The sequence below is a fragment of the Vulpes lagopus genome, chromosome 3, assembly GCF_018345385.1.
Source record: "Vulpes lagopus strain Blue_001 chromosome 3, ASM1834538v1, whole genome shotgun sequence".
Classification (NCBI taxonomy): Eukaryota; Metazoa; Chordata; class Mammalia; order Carnivora; family Canidae; genus Vulpes; species Vulpes lagopus.
The window spans coordinates 5,197,456-5,215,232 of NC_054826.1; the positions used below are offsets into that span (position 1 = coordinate 5,197,456).

At 39.2% G+C, this 17,777-nt stretch overlaps 1 protein-coding gene across 1 annotated transcript in view; it reads right to left on the reverse strand.

Annotated features, from left to right (window-relative positions):
* CDH12 (cadherin 12) overlaps positions 1-17,777 on the reverse strand; it is a 505,536-nt gene that overhangs the window by 21,957 nt on the left and 465,802 nt on the right. Inside the window, 3 exon segments of the mRNA XM_041747195.1 lie at positions 3,621-3,757; positions 17,224-17,452; positions 17,455-17,476. Coding sequence (XP_041603129.1) covers positions 3,621-3,757; positions 17,224-17,452; positions 17,455-17,476 — 388 coding nt within the window.

Here is a 17,777-nt window from a genome sequence, read left to right on the forward strand (position 1 = left end):
AAAAAGAGCAAAGCAGTAATGCATAAAAGAATTATTAGGAATCTAATAAAACTATTTGGATCTCCAACTACAGCAACACTGATTAATGACTACTTTTTAATTAATTGGAAGTTGCTCGATCATTGTAACATTTCATTTGCCTGTGATTTTTTATTTAAGGTCAGGCCAAAACACATGCTAGCTCAATCTGCAATAAGGTATACTTACATAATTTTTCCTCCTTGGCAGCACAAGTGTAAACTATTTCTCAGTCATTCGCCATGATGATAGTTTCCTGCTCAGCTGGCTAGTTTGATCAATGAAAACAGCCTTGTGCATTAGAATATGAATAGAGTTTACTTTTAAACTCTGTGAATTCAAGCAAAATAAACCCTACAATAAGCCATTCTTATTGTAAATCTTTAATTACCATGTGGTATGTGTTCAGCCTATTTATTTTTCACATGGATAAGTAGCATTTACCTCAGCAGACATCCTTGGGGCCCTAAAATCTACACAATGGTCTTTTCATAGGCACTGGAACAGAACACGGGTACCTATTTTAGAAATGCTAACTTGACATCACTCTTACATTGTATAAGATTTTATATATATGGATATGTACATACATACATATGGATAAGGTTTTATATATATGGATTTTTTATTTATGGTATGTGTATATATATATAGGTGTGTGTATATATATGTATATATGAATATATACACATGTGAATTATGTGTCTAAGCCCCAGTTCTGCACATTTCCCAGTGAGAGTCAACATAACTAAGGAGAATCCACATGCTAGGGTTTCCTAGTTTGCATTTACATAAACACTAGAGCCAGCATGTGTCCTAATCATATTGATAGCTTAAAAAATAGATTTTTCTAAACATGAAAAGTCTAAAATTTAGGATCAGTGACACTTGCTTCCACTGCGAAAGTCCATACCCTCCTTCCATTTTCTAAGTGGTTGAAGTGCAAGTATCTTATTGGAGGGATCAGAGTAGCTAATGCACGTACCCTCACACCGTGATGCTGGTTTGTGTGGTCTACATAACTATTGGGGAGAAGGAGATCTTCCAGAGCTACAGGTGACTAATGGATGTCTGCAGACTTTCATCTTGAGTTAAGATATGGAAGCCTCCTATTCCTATTTCAAAAAAATATGCAGTTTTTTTTTGTGCATGCATGAATAGGCTTAGGTAAGATTAGATAGTTTTTTTAATAATTTCTTTTATTATGATCAATATGTCTGTGACAAATATGTTATTTGAAGAGACTACCCTCTGCTTAGTTGTCATTTGCTATGTACAGGTCATTAGAGTGAATGGTTCAAGGAGGTCTTATATTCTATAACTTAATTTATTTTCACCACAGTTGCCAAAGATCTTAGAAAAGCAAAGTTTATTTTCTAATTACAATACGGTGGCTAAGCTATTCCCCAACATTCAGGATGAGTGAAATAATTGAAAGTTGACACGAAAGGAATAAAGAGCAACAAATATAATTGTAATAAGAAGCGGTGCAGAAGGGGGGAGAGATGCCAAGTGTGAAAGGAGACCAGGAAAATGCCATAAAGAAAACAGATGTCCTCCAAGAAGGCGAGACTGGCATTCTGTTCTCCTGATGACGTATCTGCTTAGGCAGCTGACTGGATGATCTTCTCTCAGAGCCTAAGTGAGCACAGAGGGCAGATTTGGAAGGTTATGGCAAGACAGAGAAACCACTGAGGAGAAGAGCAACCTGTGAAGTATCTGTTCAGTGGGACAAGGACGTGTGAATTTCCTCAGGGTCAAGGGGCACAACAGGAGCTAAAACTGAGAAATCCTGCTACACACTCACCCAGGAAGACTGTCCTCTATATGAGGGGATCCTGGGGTTAAGAAGTTGGAAGGTCTACCGCTTTGGTACCCGTATCCAGTTCCCATGCAGGTGGGATACCCAGAGGCCCCCACATCAAATAACTCAAAGATCACTTGAGAAGACAGTGTTTGGGCAACTGCCTTTACTGCCAGTCCACTTTAGCCTTAGAAGCAATGGCAAGGAACGGAGTAGTACATGGGGGCAGATTAAGAGAGACTGACGTATTTGCATTTCCCACTTGTCTCTTCCATTCTAACTGGCTGGAGAATCTGTACCCCCACAAGTGAGGGGTCACAGTTCCAGCTTACAGTGTCATTGAGTTTTGCAGTCATCTACTGCTGCGTAACACAACAAATGACCTCAAAATTGCTTGGACTAATGACTACTTTAGTCTTTCTCACGATGTCGTGAGTCAAGCATGTGGGCAGGATTGCTCTGGGTGTACGTTCCATTTCATGTGGCATTGGTGGAGGCCACATGGTGGTATTAAGCCAGCAAATGGCCTGGCCTAGGGCTTCCAAGACAGTTCCGCGCACACATGGCAGGTGTGCCAGGAAGGCCGAGCTGAGCTGGGATGGTCAACGTGACCACAACCATCAGTGTGTCACCTCTCTAGTATGGAAGCCGCAGGGCGGTCACTTTACTCACATGAGAGGTCAGGGCTCCAATAAACAACGTGGAAGCTGCAAGTTCTTTTATGTTGTCCTACCCTTAGAATAACCAAAAAGCAATGAAATCAGCTGAAGAGATCATTAAGACCTGGGAATAGGCGTTTGGCTATTCATGTTTGGAAGCAATTGTTGAAGATAAACAAAACTGTTTCATATTTACATCCCAGTCGGTTGAGACTGAACAAAACCCTTCAACAGATACACTCACACTTAGCTCTTCCCTACGTGGAAACACGAAATTAGCTGCCAGAGTGTTTGTACCAGATGAACAAAATAAAATGAGAAGGAAACAAAAGGAAAAATACTCAGAAGGGATTTCGCAAGAGACCGTCAGCAGATGGATGGGGAGATGCACTTCGTTGTGCAAAGAACCAGGCTGATGACCAAATGTCACCATTCTCCCCCGAATCTGTCACCTTAGGAAACTGATAGTATCCCCGATTGTCCCTCCGAACATGTAAGGCCTATGTCACTCTCCGTCTAGAGGATTCTCTTCTGGACCAAGCAGAAATCAACACAAGGGATCAGTCCTAACAATCCTATCGATTCTGAGCGGCTCCTTAAGGAGCAGCACTTAAAGCTCCTGTATACTCTGCAGTGGCATTCATGAAAAAAATAAAAAAATAAAAAAAGATAAAGAGCAAAACATTCAAATTACATTCGAAGCAAAGGAGAGAGAGGGAAGAGGGGCGATCTTTAAAATACTCTCATTCGTTTCAGAGAACATTTCAGAATGAGCGGTTTTGTGCAAGCATCAGTCCCTCCCGGCGGCCTCTGAAGCCCCAGTGTCACACACACAGGGCTGCGGGCGTGCAAGAGGAGCTGGGAGGCGGTGCATACTTGGGGGCACCGCGTGGCAAGGGTGAGGTGGCCCCGAGACCTGCCCTGCTAGCCATCACGCGGGCCTGCACACAGGGTCCCTGGCAGCTGTCACCATTCCCCTGGACTGCGGCTGCGAGGAGAAGGAACAGGTTTCTGAGTTCCCCCAGGAGACCACTCAGCTGTCAGGCCAAAACGGAAAAACCCCTCAGCAGGGACTCGTTCACGAGTGTCCAATCCACGGGCCCGCAGGGTAACATTGATCCTGCCCACACCATACTTACTAACTTTACTCGCAATTATGGAGAAATTATACTGCGCGGTGCTTTCTCTGTCTAGGAGTTCATTAGTGGCGATGGTTCCTTCAGTCCCGTCGATTGTAAAGTAGCTGTCCCCATCACTCTTCCAATCTATGAAGTACCTGTGCGTAAAAGGAGGAGATGCAAATGTGCAATGATTACACACGGATCATAGTGGCAGTCGGGCTCACCTGACACAGCTCCTTAGTTCTCTCCCTGTAGCTCTTACCCACCTGGCAATAAAGAAGGGTGGAAATGACAGCTTCTTTATTGCAAAGTCAGTATGCTCAAGGGGAAACTGGGAATAATGAAAGATTTAGTACTCCTGCTGTTCATATTATTTCAGGGTCTTGACACCTTGAAAGCTCAGCAGAGACTAAAATTCTAAAGCTGACCATGGGTTTCCTTAACCTCCTGAATATTAAAACTTTTCCAAGCAGTAAAAGATTCCTTGGTGGTGGCTGTGGGAAGGGCGGTTGGAGGGGAGGGGGGGGACATCTGGAGACAGTCACCAAGAACTCAGGCCAGAACACAGGTCGAATGTTTCTTTCCATAGAGAGGAAAAAAAATAAAAATCATATTATGAAAACTAAGGGGCAATTTTGCAATCGACAATGTGGCAATTGTACAGAAGTATTTCCCTCAAACATATAGAGAAGAGCCACGGTTGTTTTATTACTCTGTGTATCGGACAACTTTCTAAATAACAACAACAAAATAGTGAAGTGGGCTAATATTGCCTCTTTATCCTCTTTATTAGGGAACCCTTTTGATAGTAATAGATGTTACCTTCTTTATGTGAAGTGGCTGGACTAAACTAAAATAAGCCAAGAAAATTAATTTAAAAAAATTGAATTTGTATAAATCTTTATGTAGTAGATAGAGTGGAAAAAAACCTGGACTAAAATAACCCAAGAAAATTAATTTAAAAAATTGAATTTGTATAAATCTTTACGTAGTAGATAGAGTGGAAAAAAATCTTTTTCCAACACACATTTTCCATCATAATAATAAACATTTTGAAATCTTAGCATGTACCGGACGGACACTGTTCTACGTGCTTACATGGATTACCTTATTAAAGCCCCACCAAAGCCCAAAAAATATGTATTTTTCATCTCCCCATTTTACCTGTGAGAAAACGGAAGCGTAGAAACGTTCAGGAATCTGCCTCAGTTCACATAGTTGGAAAGTTATAGAGCTGATACTTGAACTAGGTCGTTGATGTTTCCCATATAATTATCATCATTCAGTCTTACCAGTTTTAAATAGAACATTTTATGTGAAAGGACTCTGTTTCCCAAAAGGCTCAATGAGCAATACATTTAGCAATACATTTACTCTAGCCTGGGAATCACAGTGAGGTCAACACAAGCAGACGACATGAGGACAGCGACCTCTCTAAATCCTCAGGCCACACAAAGGGGTCTGGTGCTTCACTGTGAAGTCAGTCAATCCACGTGCTTCAAAATAGCCACGTTAAGATACCTGGACTGCAAGCTCCCACACAAACCCCTAAAACCCACACCACAAACAGCTGGGCCCTATTTCACGCAACAATGTTTTTGTTTGTCCCTCACTCACTATGATCTGGCATCTTACCTTGAGCTCTACCACCTCCTGATGCTTTGGCAACTCCCTTCTCTGGATGTGATCATTATGAGAATTTTTTTTTTTTTTAAGATTTTATTTGTTTATTCCTGAGAGACACAGAGAGAGAGGCAGCAACACAGGCAGAGGGAGAGGCTTTGTCCCTGTAGGGAGCCCGATGCGGGACTTGAACCCAGGACCTCAGGGTCACGCCCTGAGCTGAAGGCAGACACTCAACCACTGAGCCACCAGGGGTCCCCAGCTCCGCTTTAAACTGTGATGTTTTGCCCAATATAGCAATAAAGAAATGACCATCAATGCAACTGAAAATGGAACTGCTCCTATATTTCCTAGACGTTTTCAGAGAAGACATGACCCCTGTGCTAAAATGTCTAGATCATCTTCCAGAGGTGGACCCTCCCAGAGCGTAGCTGACGCGTTGGCTTCAGGTTTGCCACAGTCCCCAGCCAATCTAAGCGTACGGTGATATTTTAATTTTGATTAATCACAACAGCAAAATATGGACGGTCTAATTTGCCTCACTCACCAGTGTAAATGGGCAAAACTCTGAAATACAGAATTTGAATCATCTTACCCTTCCTCGGCAAGTAGGTGAGATTTAAATTTTTTAAAAAGGTGTTTATGATCTATATTTAATGAAACATGTATAGTTCATGTGAGTATGCAGCCACTGTTGCTAAGAAACCTGTTTTAACAATTGAATAGAAATAAAAAAAAAATTAAAGCATTAACCTAATCTGTGCAGACCACTTGACAGAGTACAATTTTATTACTTTTCTGCAAATGAGTTTTCGGAAATGCCTTAAAAAGTTTTCTTCTCTTCATTAGGTAAGCATTCTCCTTAAAATTGTGTCTTTTAATTTGCCTAATAACTTTCTCACAGTTAATGGAAAAGCTAAATTCTCAAACACATTTTATAAAAAGTACTTGATGGTACCGAGTTACTCTAAAAGTATTACATCTCCTTCCTTAAGCAATAAAGACGGGGGAGTAATGATTCAGGTCAAGGTAGGAAATTTTCTTTTGTTAATGTGAAATAATCAAAATTCCTTCCCTCTCTCTTCTCTTAGTCACTGGTTGTTTTTTGTTGTCGTTTTGTTCTTTAAATTTGTCGTCTTGGGAAAGATAATTAAATGAAAGTAAATTCATTTAAATTTATTTCCATAAACATTTTATTGAGAACCTAAGCCACATACAGCAACACGTAGATTATAATTGCTTCATCAAGAATCAAAATTACATTTTTTCTTAGAAATCTCAACATTTGTCTCAAAATTCTAAATAGTAGTTGCTAGTTTCCTATTAGTTCCTCTCGTTTTTTTTTTTTTTTTTGTCCTGATCCTCCTCCTCATTCTAACTTTCCTCTTAGTAAGATTAAAAGTAATATCTTAGGTAGTTTAGAAAGTTTCACTTGTTTATTTGAAGTGAAACTAAACATTTTATAAAATTATAATGATTGAAAAAAGGCATAACCCTTTTGTCTTCAAATTTCCCATTTGGGAAAAAATGGAAAAAAATTTCGATTTCCATATTCAATCATAATATGATTAAAACACATCTTTAAAGAAAGGTAAATACACCATAATCTACAGTTCATTAAAATTATAGTAGCTGTACTTTTATTTCCCTCCAGGTTACTTAAGATTTTCTGTTTTTAGAAAAAATGATTCTATTTATTTCTTCAAGAGAGAGACAAAGAGAGCATGAGCAGGGGTGGGGCAGAGAGAGAGGGAGAGGGAGGAGCAGACTCCACTGAGCTCAGAGCTGCAAAGGTGGCTCCAGCCCATGACCCGAGATCGTGACCTGAGCGGAAGCCAGATGCTCAAATGACTGAGCCACCCAGGCTCCCCCAAATTTTCTCATTTATAAAGTCATTTTTAAATAGCCATATATGACCTTCTGACTTTATATCCTTTTATATACCTGGATGCCAACTCTATCTTCCCCCAAAGTTTCATAGCCAGACTTTGGTTTACTTCTCAGAGACTCCGAAGCAGCCTGCTGTAGTGGGAAGAAAGTCAAGTTTAGGCAAATATTGATCTAATTTGGGTTCCAAAGTTAAGAGCTTCAATATTAAACAGGTAGTCTCAGTTTTCTCATGTGTTATAACCTAGGACAGTACCACACGACTAAATAAGCAAATAATGTGATCACAGCTTCGCTCGTGTTTCTGCCAAATCCCTGCAGGCAGTTTTCTTGCTTCCTTGTTACAAAATTCTATCTTCTTACTTCTTTTATCTTATTTATAGGTTTTAATTGGCATTTACAGTCTCTCTCAAATTAGAATAGCAAAATAATTGTATTTTCTTTTGTTGATGACACAGAAAGTTTCTATAGAGTAGGAAGGATTCTTCACCAAGTTTGTTGTTCTGTTCCTAGCATTTTGTACTTTATGTATGAATTGTATTATTTCATAAGAACCTCCACCTGTTGTTGTTAATCATGGCCTGATCATGTTTCAAGCACAGAATTATTTATTCTGTATCTTTGATTATTCAAGCATGTTAATTCTGAAGTATTTTTCAGGTACGAGCAACATAACTACTCCTGTGAACTGAATCAAATGCCTTTTGTTTGAGGTCACAGTTGGATTTATTCACTCTCCCTACTAGCTGTGGCCAAATGTCTTTGAAGAAAGGTACCATTTTAACTAGAGTCATTTACCATTTAAGACCCAAATATAGGCATCACATTAGAAAACAGCTTTTATTTCTCTTTCTTTGTAAAAAAAAAAAAATTAAGATTTTTATTTATTGAGTCATGAGAGACAGAGAGAGGCAGAGACACAGGCAGAAGGAGAAGCAGGCTCCCCGCAGGAAGACTGATGTGGGACTCGATCCCAGGACCCCAGGATCACAACCTGAGCTGAAGGCAGGTGCTCAACCACTGAGCTACCCAGGTGGCCCTATTTCCCTCTCTTTCTAATAACTGAGCTTCCTATCTCCCTCGCAGTTTGTTTACTCTTTGGCTCATTTACACTCCGAAAATTTCCTTCTAACTCATCAAATACTCTTCTTTTTTTTTTAAGATTGATTCATTTATTTGAGAGAGAGGGTGAGTGTGCAAGCTGGGGTAGGGTGGGGGGGCAGAGGGAAAGTCTTAAGCAGACTCTGTGCTGAGCATGGAACCCAACATAGGGCTCGATCTCACAACTCTGAGATCATGACCTGAGCTGAAAACAGTGTCCGACAGCGCTACCCAGGTGCCCCAAGTCATCGAATAGTCTTATAATATTTTGTAAAGAGAGGGTTTCATATCTATGATATATTTAAAGTAACTGATCTTTTTGAAAAATCAAAATAATATGAAATTTCAAATAAAGGTGAGGAACAGCTATTTTCCAAATCAATTAAAGAAATCATAGAAGCGAATGGGCTATGAAATGTGTTTAACTTCAATGGGGTACTCCTCTGCATTTCAGTTAAAGCAAAGAACTGGAACCAGCAAAAGGTAAACTCAAAAAGTAAGCAATAACAGCAAAGGATACAGTCAACAAAACTAAAAGACAACCTACAGAATGGGAGAAGATATTTGCAAATGACATATCAGATAAAGGGCTAGTTTCCAAAATCTATAAAGAACTTATTAAACTCAACACCAAAGAAACAAACAATCCAATCATGAAATGGGCAAAAGACATGAAGAGAAATCTCACAGAGGAAGACATGGACATGGCCAACATGCACATGAGAAAATGCTCTGCATCACTTGCCATCAGGGAAATACAAATCAAAACCACAATGAGATACCACCTCACACCAGTGAGAATGGGGAAAATTAACAAGGCAGGAAACAACAAATGTTGGAGAGGATGCAGAGAAAAGGGAACCCTCTTACACTGTTGGTGGGAATGTGAACTGGTGCAGCCACTCTGGAAAACTGTGTGGAGGTTCCTCAAAGAGTTAAAAATAGACCTGCCCTACGACCCAGCAATTGCACTGATTCAGATGCAATGAAACGTCGGGACACCTGCACCCCGATGTTTCTATCAGCAATGGCCACAATAGCCAAACTGTGGAAGGAGCCTCGGTGTCCATCGAAAGATGATGGATAAAGAAGATGTGGTTTATGTATACAATGGAATATTACTCAGCAATTAGAAACGACAAATACCCACCATTTGCTTCAACGTGGATGGAACTGGAGGGTATTATGCTGAGTGAAATAAGTCAATCGGAGAAGGACAAACAGTGTATGTTCTCATTCATTTGGGGAATATGAATAATAGTGAAAGGGAATATAAAGGAAGGGAAAAGAAATGTTGGGAAATATCAGGAAGGGAGACAGAACATAAAGACTCCTAACTCGGGGAAACGAACTAGGGGTGGTGGAAGGGGAGGAGGGCGGGTGTTGGAGGGGAATGGGTGACGGGCACTGAGGTGGACACTTGACGGGATGAGCACTGGGTGTTTTTCTGTATGTTGGTAAATTAAACACCAATAAAAGTTAATTTAAAAAAAAAGTAAGCAATAAAGAATATAATTCTTTATATATAATTTATATATATATATAATTTTATAATTCTTTATATAACTTGGATGTTTTGTCATTTTGAGGACTTAACATGAAACAATAGGAAGCCTTCAAAATACTTTATCATCCTAGCTATGTGGACACTTAGCCATTGAGATTTCCTTCAGCAAATAACTAGAATGATATGAAATTTGTTTAAAAATAAAAGCTCAAAAAAAAAATAAAAATGAAAATAAAGGCTCATCATTGATGTCAAGATCCATTCCAAATAAAAATTAGACCTGTAAGTCTGTATCACAGATCCACTGAATTTTATCAATAAATCTTCAGTTATTTCTAAACTTTATAAGAACTTTGTGGCTGTCCAGGACAATAAAGGCTACTGAGTCTCAAATAATAAGATTTTATTTCAATACATACCCCCAAAAATGTTAATAAAACTGTATAATTTGGTTTTGTTTTCCCAGCCTGAGAAATGTCATAGTTCAATTAAACAGTTTTCAGATTTAGTTAAAGTTGTTGGAAGGTTGAAATCAGGGAAACATGTAAAATGTTCAGAATACTTTCAAGTATATAATAAGGTCCACAATTATATATTTTAAGGAATTAAATATGGTACATTTTTACTGACTTGTTTTGACTTTCTATCAATTTTGCTTAACAAGCTACTGAAAACTCTGAAATTTAATTATATTTTCAACAATCTTAAAATTAAAAAGCAACTCAAAAACTTGGGTGAGTATCTCAATTACACTAAAGAACTTGGGGGATCCCTGGGTGGCTCAGCAGTTTAGCACCTGCTTCGGCCCAGGGCGTGATCCTGGAGTCCCAGGATCAAATCCCACATCAGGCACCCTGCATGGAGCCTGCTTCTCCCTCTGCCTGTGTCTCTGCCTTTCTCTCTGTGTGTGTGTCTCTCATGAATTAAAAAAAAAATCTTAAAAAAAAATTCAAATATCTGGTAATGCATAAACAAAATGTAAGTAAAAACAAAAGAACTCATGGAGCAATTAGTTTGACTTTTAGAATCTGATTGCTTATGGTTAAATCCTATTCTCAGTCTGACTAAAGACATAATTGGATCTTCCTGAACTTCAGTTTCTCCCTCTGTAAAATGATGTCAGTTGTGACACTGAAACAAATCTGACCGAAGTGCTCAGCTCAAAGCCAGGAACAAATTAGTTATTATGACGTCACCTATATGTTGACAGTTAATTGCCACAAAAGCAAATAAACACTTGTCCATTTGGTACATGTTCTTTGCAGTTGCTCCTTTTTTACAGATTGTCAATGGATCGGCCATTTGAGGAAAAAAAGCAAAACGAGTTTATTCACAAAGGATCTTCTCATTCTTCATAGCAAGTTAAGTTCTCGACCAACAACATCTCAAATGAACTATTCTTAATCATTCCATTGGTGTAAATTTAGAGGAAATCCTTCCTTCATTTCCATTGCAATCAAAATAAGCAGGTACTGCTAAGAAAGGTGCCGTGTTTCTTTAATATTGTCAGCTACGGAACAGATCCCGTTGTAAATGGAAGATTCTGATGGATGGATAATTGGATAAGAGCATGTCTGAAGATAATATATACTCAACTGTCTCACCGAGGGGACCTTCTGAGGAGTTTCTGACTAATGGCTACCCAAGCAGATCAAGGAGAGATTACAGACATACAAATCAAGTCACTGATAAGTTGCACAACTTAAAACTAGCATTAAGAAATCTAAAGGGAAAGTCACTAAAACTCAATTTTTCTCTTTACCTTTGTCCACGTAATTCCATTACCTTCAATTAAAATAGTTTCTCACCCTCTATTTCATCTCCTTCATCCTGACTTTAAAGAATTCTTGTATGTTTGGGAGAAAAGTCCTTTATCAGATGTGTCTTTTGCAAATGTATATATTAAAATTCACATTACAAATGCTAAAGGAAAGAGATAAGTAAGGTAAGCAGTACTCAAAAAGGATTAACTGTTTTATCTTAATGAATATTTTATATGACCTTATGGATAAAATGTTTTCTCCCCATTGCTATCTGAATCTTCAGTATTTTCTAAGAAAACAGGCCGTAATATAAAATTAGTTTGCTCTCTGCTAAATAATAAAAACTAGAATACGAAAGAGTGATTAGAGCTACACAAAATGAGAACCTGAACTCTACTCTCAATGCTTTTTTTTAAAGATCACTTTAAGAAAAAGAAATAGTGTGGTAGTCTCTTTATCAGAAACTATCTTTCACTAATTACTTTATTAATTCTAAGTGAAGTCAATCAACTATTAACAATACCTAGGACTAAGCACCACTAAAAGATATACAGTCAACATTTAGATCATTTGAAGGATGCAGGGGAAATAATGGCATGAACCATACAAACCATATTAAATGAAAAAAAAATAGAGATACTGTGTACAAATGGTAGACATGGGGAGGACAAGCAGATGGAACCTGATAGTATATGGATTATTTCAGAGAAACTTAGGGATCAAGTAAAAGGGAAGTGTGGAGTTTAGACATTACAGTAGCAGCCTAATGCATTTATACCTGGGGAGTTGGCCCTATTTTTTTTTTTTTTTTTACTATTACTGTGATATGTTTAGGATCCTCAAGAGAATTATTTGTGCAAAGTTGAGTTTTGTATAACGTCTACCTGCAAATGTACTGATGACAGTTAGCTTCCATTATTTCCATTTATAGAAGTTATGGAACTGAGAAACCATTTACTAAAAAAAAAAAAAAAGAGAGAGAGAGAGAGAAAGTATACTCTTGACTGTATTGTACTAAGATAGCATAGATTAAGCCCTAAATACCCAGGTCTTCAAACCTTTAAAAACAAAAAGAACAAATATATATATATTTCAGAGAGAGAGAAATAGAGGGGAGAGGGGAAGAAGGAGAGGAAGGGAGGGAATGCTTGAGCAGACTCCCCACTGAGTACAGAACCTGACTGGACCTCAATCCCAGGACCCTGAAATCATGACCTGAGCTGAAATCAAAAGTCAGTCACTAAACCAATTGACCCACACAGGCACCCAAAACCTATTATATTCATAACACAGATCTGCTTATGGTCAATTTGAAAAAAATACAAATGTGCAGATATATATACATTCTATATTTCATTCTATATTAGGATAAATATACCAAGAGAACATTAAAATAAAATTAAACTCTGCATGTAGAATGTGAGAGAAAAGGAAATATCCCCAACTCTCAAGTATCTTTTCATTTTCTGCATTTTGGGGACGGTGGTCAAAAAGTGAATACGTATTCATTCAAATAAGCAAAAGTGATAGAGCTTCAATATGGCTGATGTCTTAGTGAATATAAAAGATAAGAAAAACACAATATTTGGAGGAAGGAGTGAGTTAGAATAGGTGACAAGTATACCTATGGCTTTGCCACCTAAGATGGCACAAGTCTAGGATGGAGGCGATGAAACAGAAGGTGAGAAACTGTAGAGGGAATGGAGGGAATAGAATTGTGTGAACAAAGGTAAAGAGAAAAGTTGAGTTCAGTGAATCTCATTCCAGATTGCCTAAGGCCAGTTCTGAGCCAAATACCACTTAATGCCGTATCTGAATCGTGTATGTTTATCAATGACTGGATTTGCCTATCTGCAATCTCTCCTTGATCTCTGGGTACCATTAGCCAGAAACTCAGAAGAAGCTCCTCCCAATGAGATAATTGAGCATATATACAAGGGTCAGACATGATCTTCTCAAGTCACTCACCCATCAGAATCTCTTCCTCACAACAGGATCCACCCTGTAGCTGACAATATTAAAGAAAGGCAACACTTAAAATCCTCTGTGCTCTTTCATCTTTCCCCCACCCTCACCCCTGCCAAGCTCTGGAAGCCACCGATCTATTTACTGGCTCCCTAGTTTAACTTCTCCAGAATGTCATATGGTTGGAGTCCTACAGCCTGTAAACACTCCAGAATGGCATCTTTCTCCTATGTAGCATACATAGTAACATAAACCTACATAAATAACATACATATCTTCTCATGGCTTACTAGGTCACTTCTTTTTATTTACATTTTTTTAAAATATTGTATTTATTTAATCATGAGAGACACAGAGAGGGAGGCAGAGACACAGGCAGAGGGAGAAGCAGGCTCCCTGTGGGGAGTCTGATGTGGGACTCGATCCCAGGACCCCGGGATCACGACCTGAGCCAAAAGCAGATGTGCAACCCCTGAGCCCCCAGGCGTCCCTAGGTCACTGTTCTTGAGGTGCTAAATACGGTCTTGCCTGGATGTACCATAGCTTATTTGTCTACTCACCCAACTCACCCAACATCTCAGTTCATTGTAACATCACACAGGGTATTCTCACCACTCTAAAAATCCTCTGTGCGAACAGCACAGGTTGGAACTATGCAGGCCCACTTACACGTGGGTCTTCTTCGATACAGTACAGTATTATAAATTTATTTTATCTTCCTTAGGATTCTCCTCATAACATTTTTTATTTCTCTGGCTTACCTTCTTGTAAGACTACAGCTTATAGTACATCTACCATACAAAATACGTGTCCAACGGCTGTTTTCATTATCCATTAGGCTTCTGGTCAACAGTAGGCTCTTAGTAGTAAGATTCGGGGGAGGGTCACATTATATGGGGATTTTCCACTGCAGAGGGCCAGCGCCCCTGACTCCCACACCGTTCAAAGGTCAACTGCATGAGGAGTCATCACTTGTCACGGAATCTTTCTTCCAACTTGCTTCAGTCTTTGCTGAATGCCATTGCACTCTGCTTCTTTGCTGTGGCTCAGTGATGATAAAATAATAATATTAATAAAATACCCACTGGGATGGCAGAACAGAGCCCTACATTACTACCTCGCACAGCAGCCCTGCGAAAAGACAGTTAAGCAAAAGAAAACCAAGCAGAGAGCGTACCTGAACATGTCGAGTAATTTCACTTTTTGATGCTTATTTTTCACAACATAGTTTTACTATCATTCTTAAGTGAACAAACATGTTTTCAAACCAAAAAAAAAAAAAAAAGGTAATTCATACCCCATGTTTCCTCAACTGACATGATTCAAGCTTATTGTTTACTCCAAGGACATGGAAGTAAGACAGCTTTCATGCTGATTCAAAAGCAGCTCTGTCTTTTGACAACCCCTCCCGGGGATCAATTAGATCCGTCTGTGTCTACAGCTTTGGTGAGTCAGGCTGCTATCCATTAGAAGTAAGACTGGGGATGTTACTTTATTCCACATAAAGTAGCTCTTGTTAGACACGAGCTGCTGTGACAGTAATGCCACCTCCCTCACCACCCCCAAAAATCAGTCCTGTAGTTCAAGAGTGTCTCTAGGACACAGGCTTCCTTTATTCCTCACACGAGGGTCTTCACTCTAGACATGATGTTATATCTGGAAGTCTGTAACCCTCACCTTACCTTCACCAGGTGGTAGTTTTACTAATAAACTCCCTGAATTATTTTTTTTATGTATTGCATTAAAATCACATTTTATTAATATTTTGACTCTATCATGCTTCTCTCAGTCTTCAAAGTTGAATGCACAGTAAATTAAACAACTTAGCATGTTCTCTAGGTATCGTATTTCACTGTGTTCCAAAATTCTCATTTATTGAACTATAGAGAGTTTCAATCCATATTTATTTACCTTCTTATTACTTTCTTTACAGCCCTCCATATTTCTTCTGTAACTGTTTATACTCTTGAAATTACCTGTAAATCTCCTCACCAGGCATTTTCCACTTTCACGATTATCAGCAGCACACCCAGGGCCTCAAGTATAGGATTGATGAATGATAACGGGTTAATATATAATAACTACCAATGGAGCTGATTTCTTGAGAATGCCCCTACAAAGATTGGTAATAAATATAGTTTTCTGGAATTAAACCGAAAGGATATCATGTTGTAATGTGGACATAGAGACCAACAACTTGAATCCAATGAGTAAATTCGCCAGCCTTCGACCTGACCTGTAGGGACACTCATTAATTGCCTTTTTGCTTCTCTTTCCCAAGACAAATGTGCTTTTTTAGAGTTCTCTCTTGACCACCGAGATGTTTCAAGAAGGGGATTACCCAGATGGACTTTGGGAGATGGATTCAGGTGAATACAAAGAGCAGACCTTGCATGCTCTCCTGCCCTGCCCTAGGATTTTTCCTATATGCTATGAATATGTTGAGGTAACCACTGAATGATTTATTATTTAAATTATTCAACCTTTTTAAATTGTTATTATTGCCCCGTGGCATAAAATCTTATGAGATACGTGTCTATATATTTTCCCTATGTCAAAAATGTTTTTGCATTAAAAGCCTACTTTTCTTTGGTCTGGTTTTGTTTATGAAGGTTCAACCGCACTGCGGTGGAAGATTCAGAACAAATCACATATTTCTCTCTGTCTCTCCCGTTTCAATCAATCTCTCTCTCTGTGTGTCTCTCTTTTCAGCCTCGTACCTATATATATGCTGGACGTGGACAGCTAGTACGGAATTTAACCATACAGAAGAAGCATAGTTGAATCAACAGCAAGTCTCAAAATATGTGGCAGGATCTGGGGCACCTGGATGGCTCAGTTGGTTAAGCTTCTGACCGTTGATTCTGGCTGAGATGGTGACCTCAGGGTTCTGAGATCAAGCCTCTTGTTGGGCTCCACACTCAGCACGGAATCTGCTTGTCTTTCTCCCTAGGCTCCTCCTATCATTCCCTTTCTCTCTCTCTCTTCTAAATAAATAAATAAATAAATAAACAAACAAACAAACAAACAAAATCTTTAAAACAAATACATTGCAAGATCAATGTATAAGTGGGAGAAGGGGGGAAATCCCACCCTATTTCAGTAGTAGTACAAATGGAATGTATGGGTTTGGGGTGGGAAGAGAGACAGATTATATTCTTGACTCTGTTGGCAGCTGTGTGGCCTCCCTACACAGTACCCTTCCTTATACCCTTATGTCCTTATATCAATAGGAGCTCTTTGTAAAGTCTGGGCTTTGAGCAATTCCATAATCCGTCTTACCCTAGGACTGGCACTACCTGCTTTTATCAGTGGACACAACTGCCAGTGAAAACAATGAGCTGCAAGTTCCAAATGGCAAAACCATCTTTCTCAAACACTAACTTTTAGTGAGAGAGATTTCGGAGGGATTGAAAAATGTATTACATGTCTACTCTATTCGAGGCCCTGTGAAAGTAGCGTAGTATCATTAATCATGGGAAATCGCAGATTAAACATAGATTTAATCACGGATTAAAAAGTTAAGATTGTTTCGCTTGAGCGACACGTCCAACATCACAGCGCTACTAAAGCCGGTCGCAGGGACTGACAGCAGATGTTTTTGTTTAAATCCCATAGCTTTTCATCCAGTATTATCACGCTTTCAAGTCTCCCATCACCAGACTGAATCAATTCATCCAGGTTTGGGTAGAGCGTTTTTCGTTTTGTTTGTTTTTTTTTTTTTTTTTTTTTGCTTTCTCTGACTCACAGAACATAAAATATTTCCTTTGCTCACCTCACAGCACTGCTGCCCACATCTAGGTCTTGTGCAGTGACAGCACCAATGATGGTCCCAACTGGAGTGTCTTCATAAACCTCCATGGTGTAGAGTGGCTTGCTGAAGACTGGTGGCTCCTCCACGTCCAGCACGCTGATCTTCACCGTGGCTGTGTCTTTAAAAGGTCCGGCTGAGTGAAATCTGTGGTCAAGGTGAAGGTTGGAGGCTTCCACTTTAAAAGTATATGCTTCTTGGTTTCAAAATCTAATGGCTGAAACGAGGACAAATCAAAAATGAAGAGGTGTACTCACACAGAAGGTAGGAAGATGGGGCCCAGGGTTTCAGAGCATTGGCAAGTCTGTATCAATTTTGTAGGGGTGTCAAAATGTTTAATTAGCAGGTGAAGAAACCTTCTCAGAGGGACCCATTCATGGGATAGTCTAGGTAACCTGTCAGGATGATCAGAGGCCTGTATTAAAAGGGCAGGAATGCGCGCACACATGCTTACGTAGGGCTCACTCATTTTATCTGAGCAGTTAAAGCTGCCAAAGAGATTTTAAGGGCAGCATTTT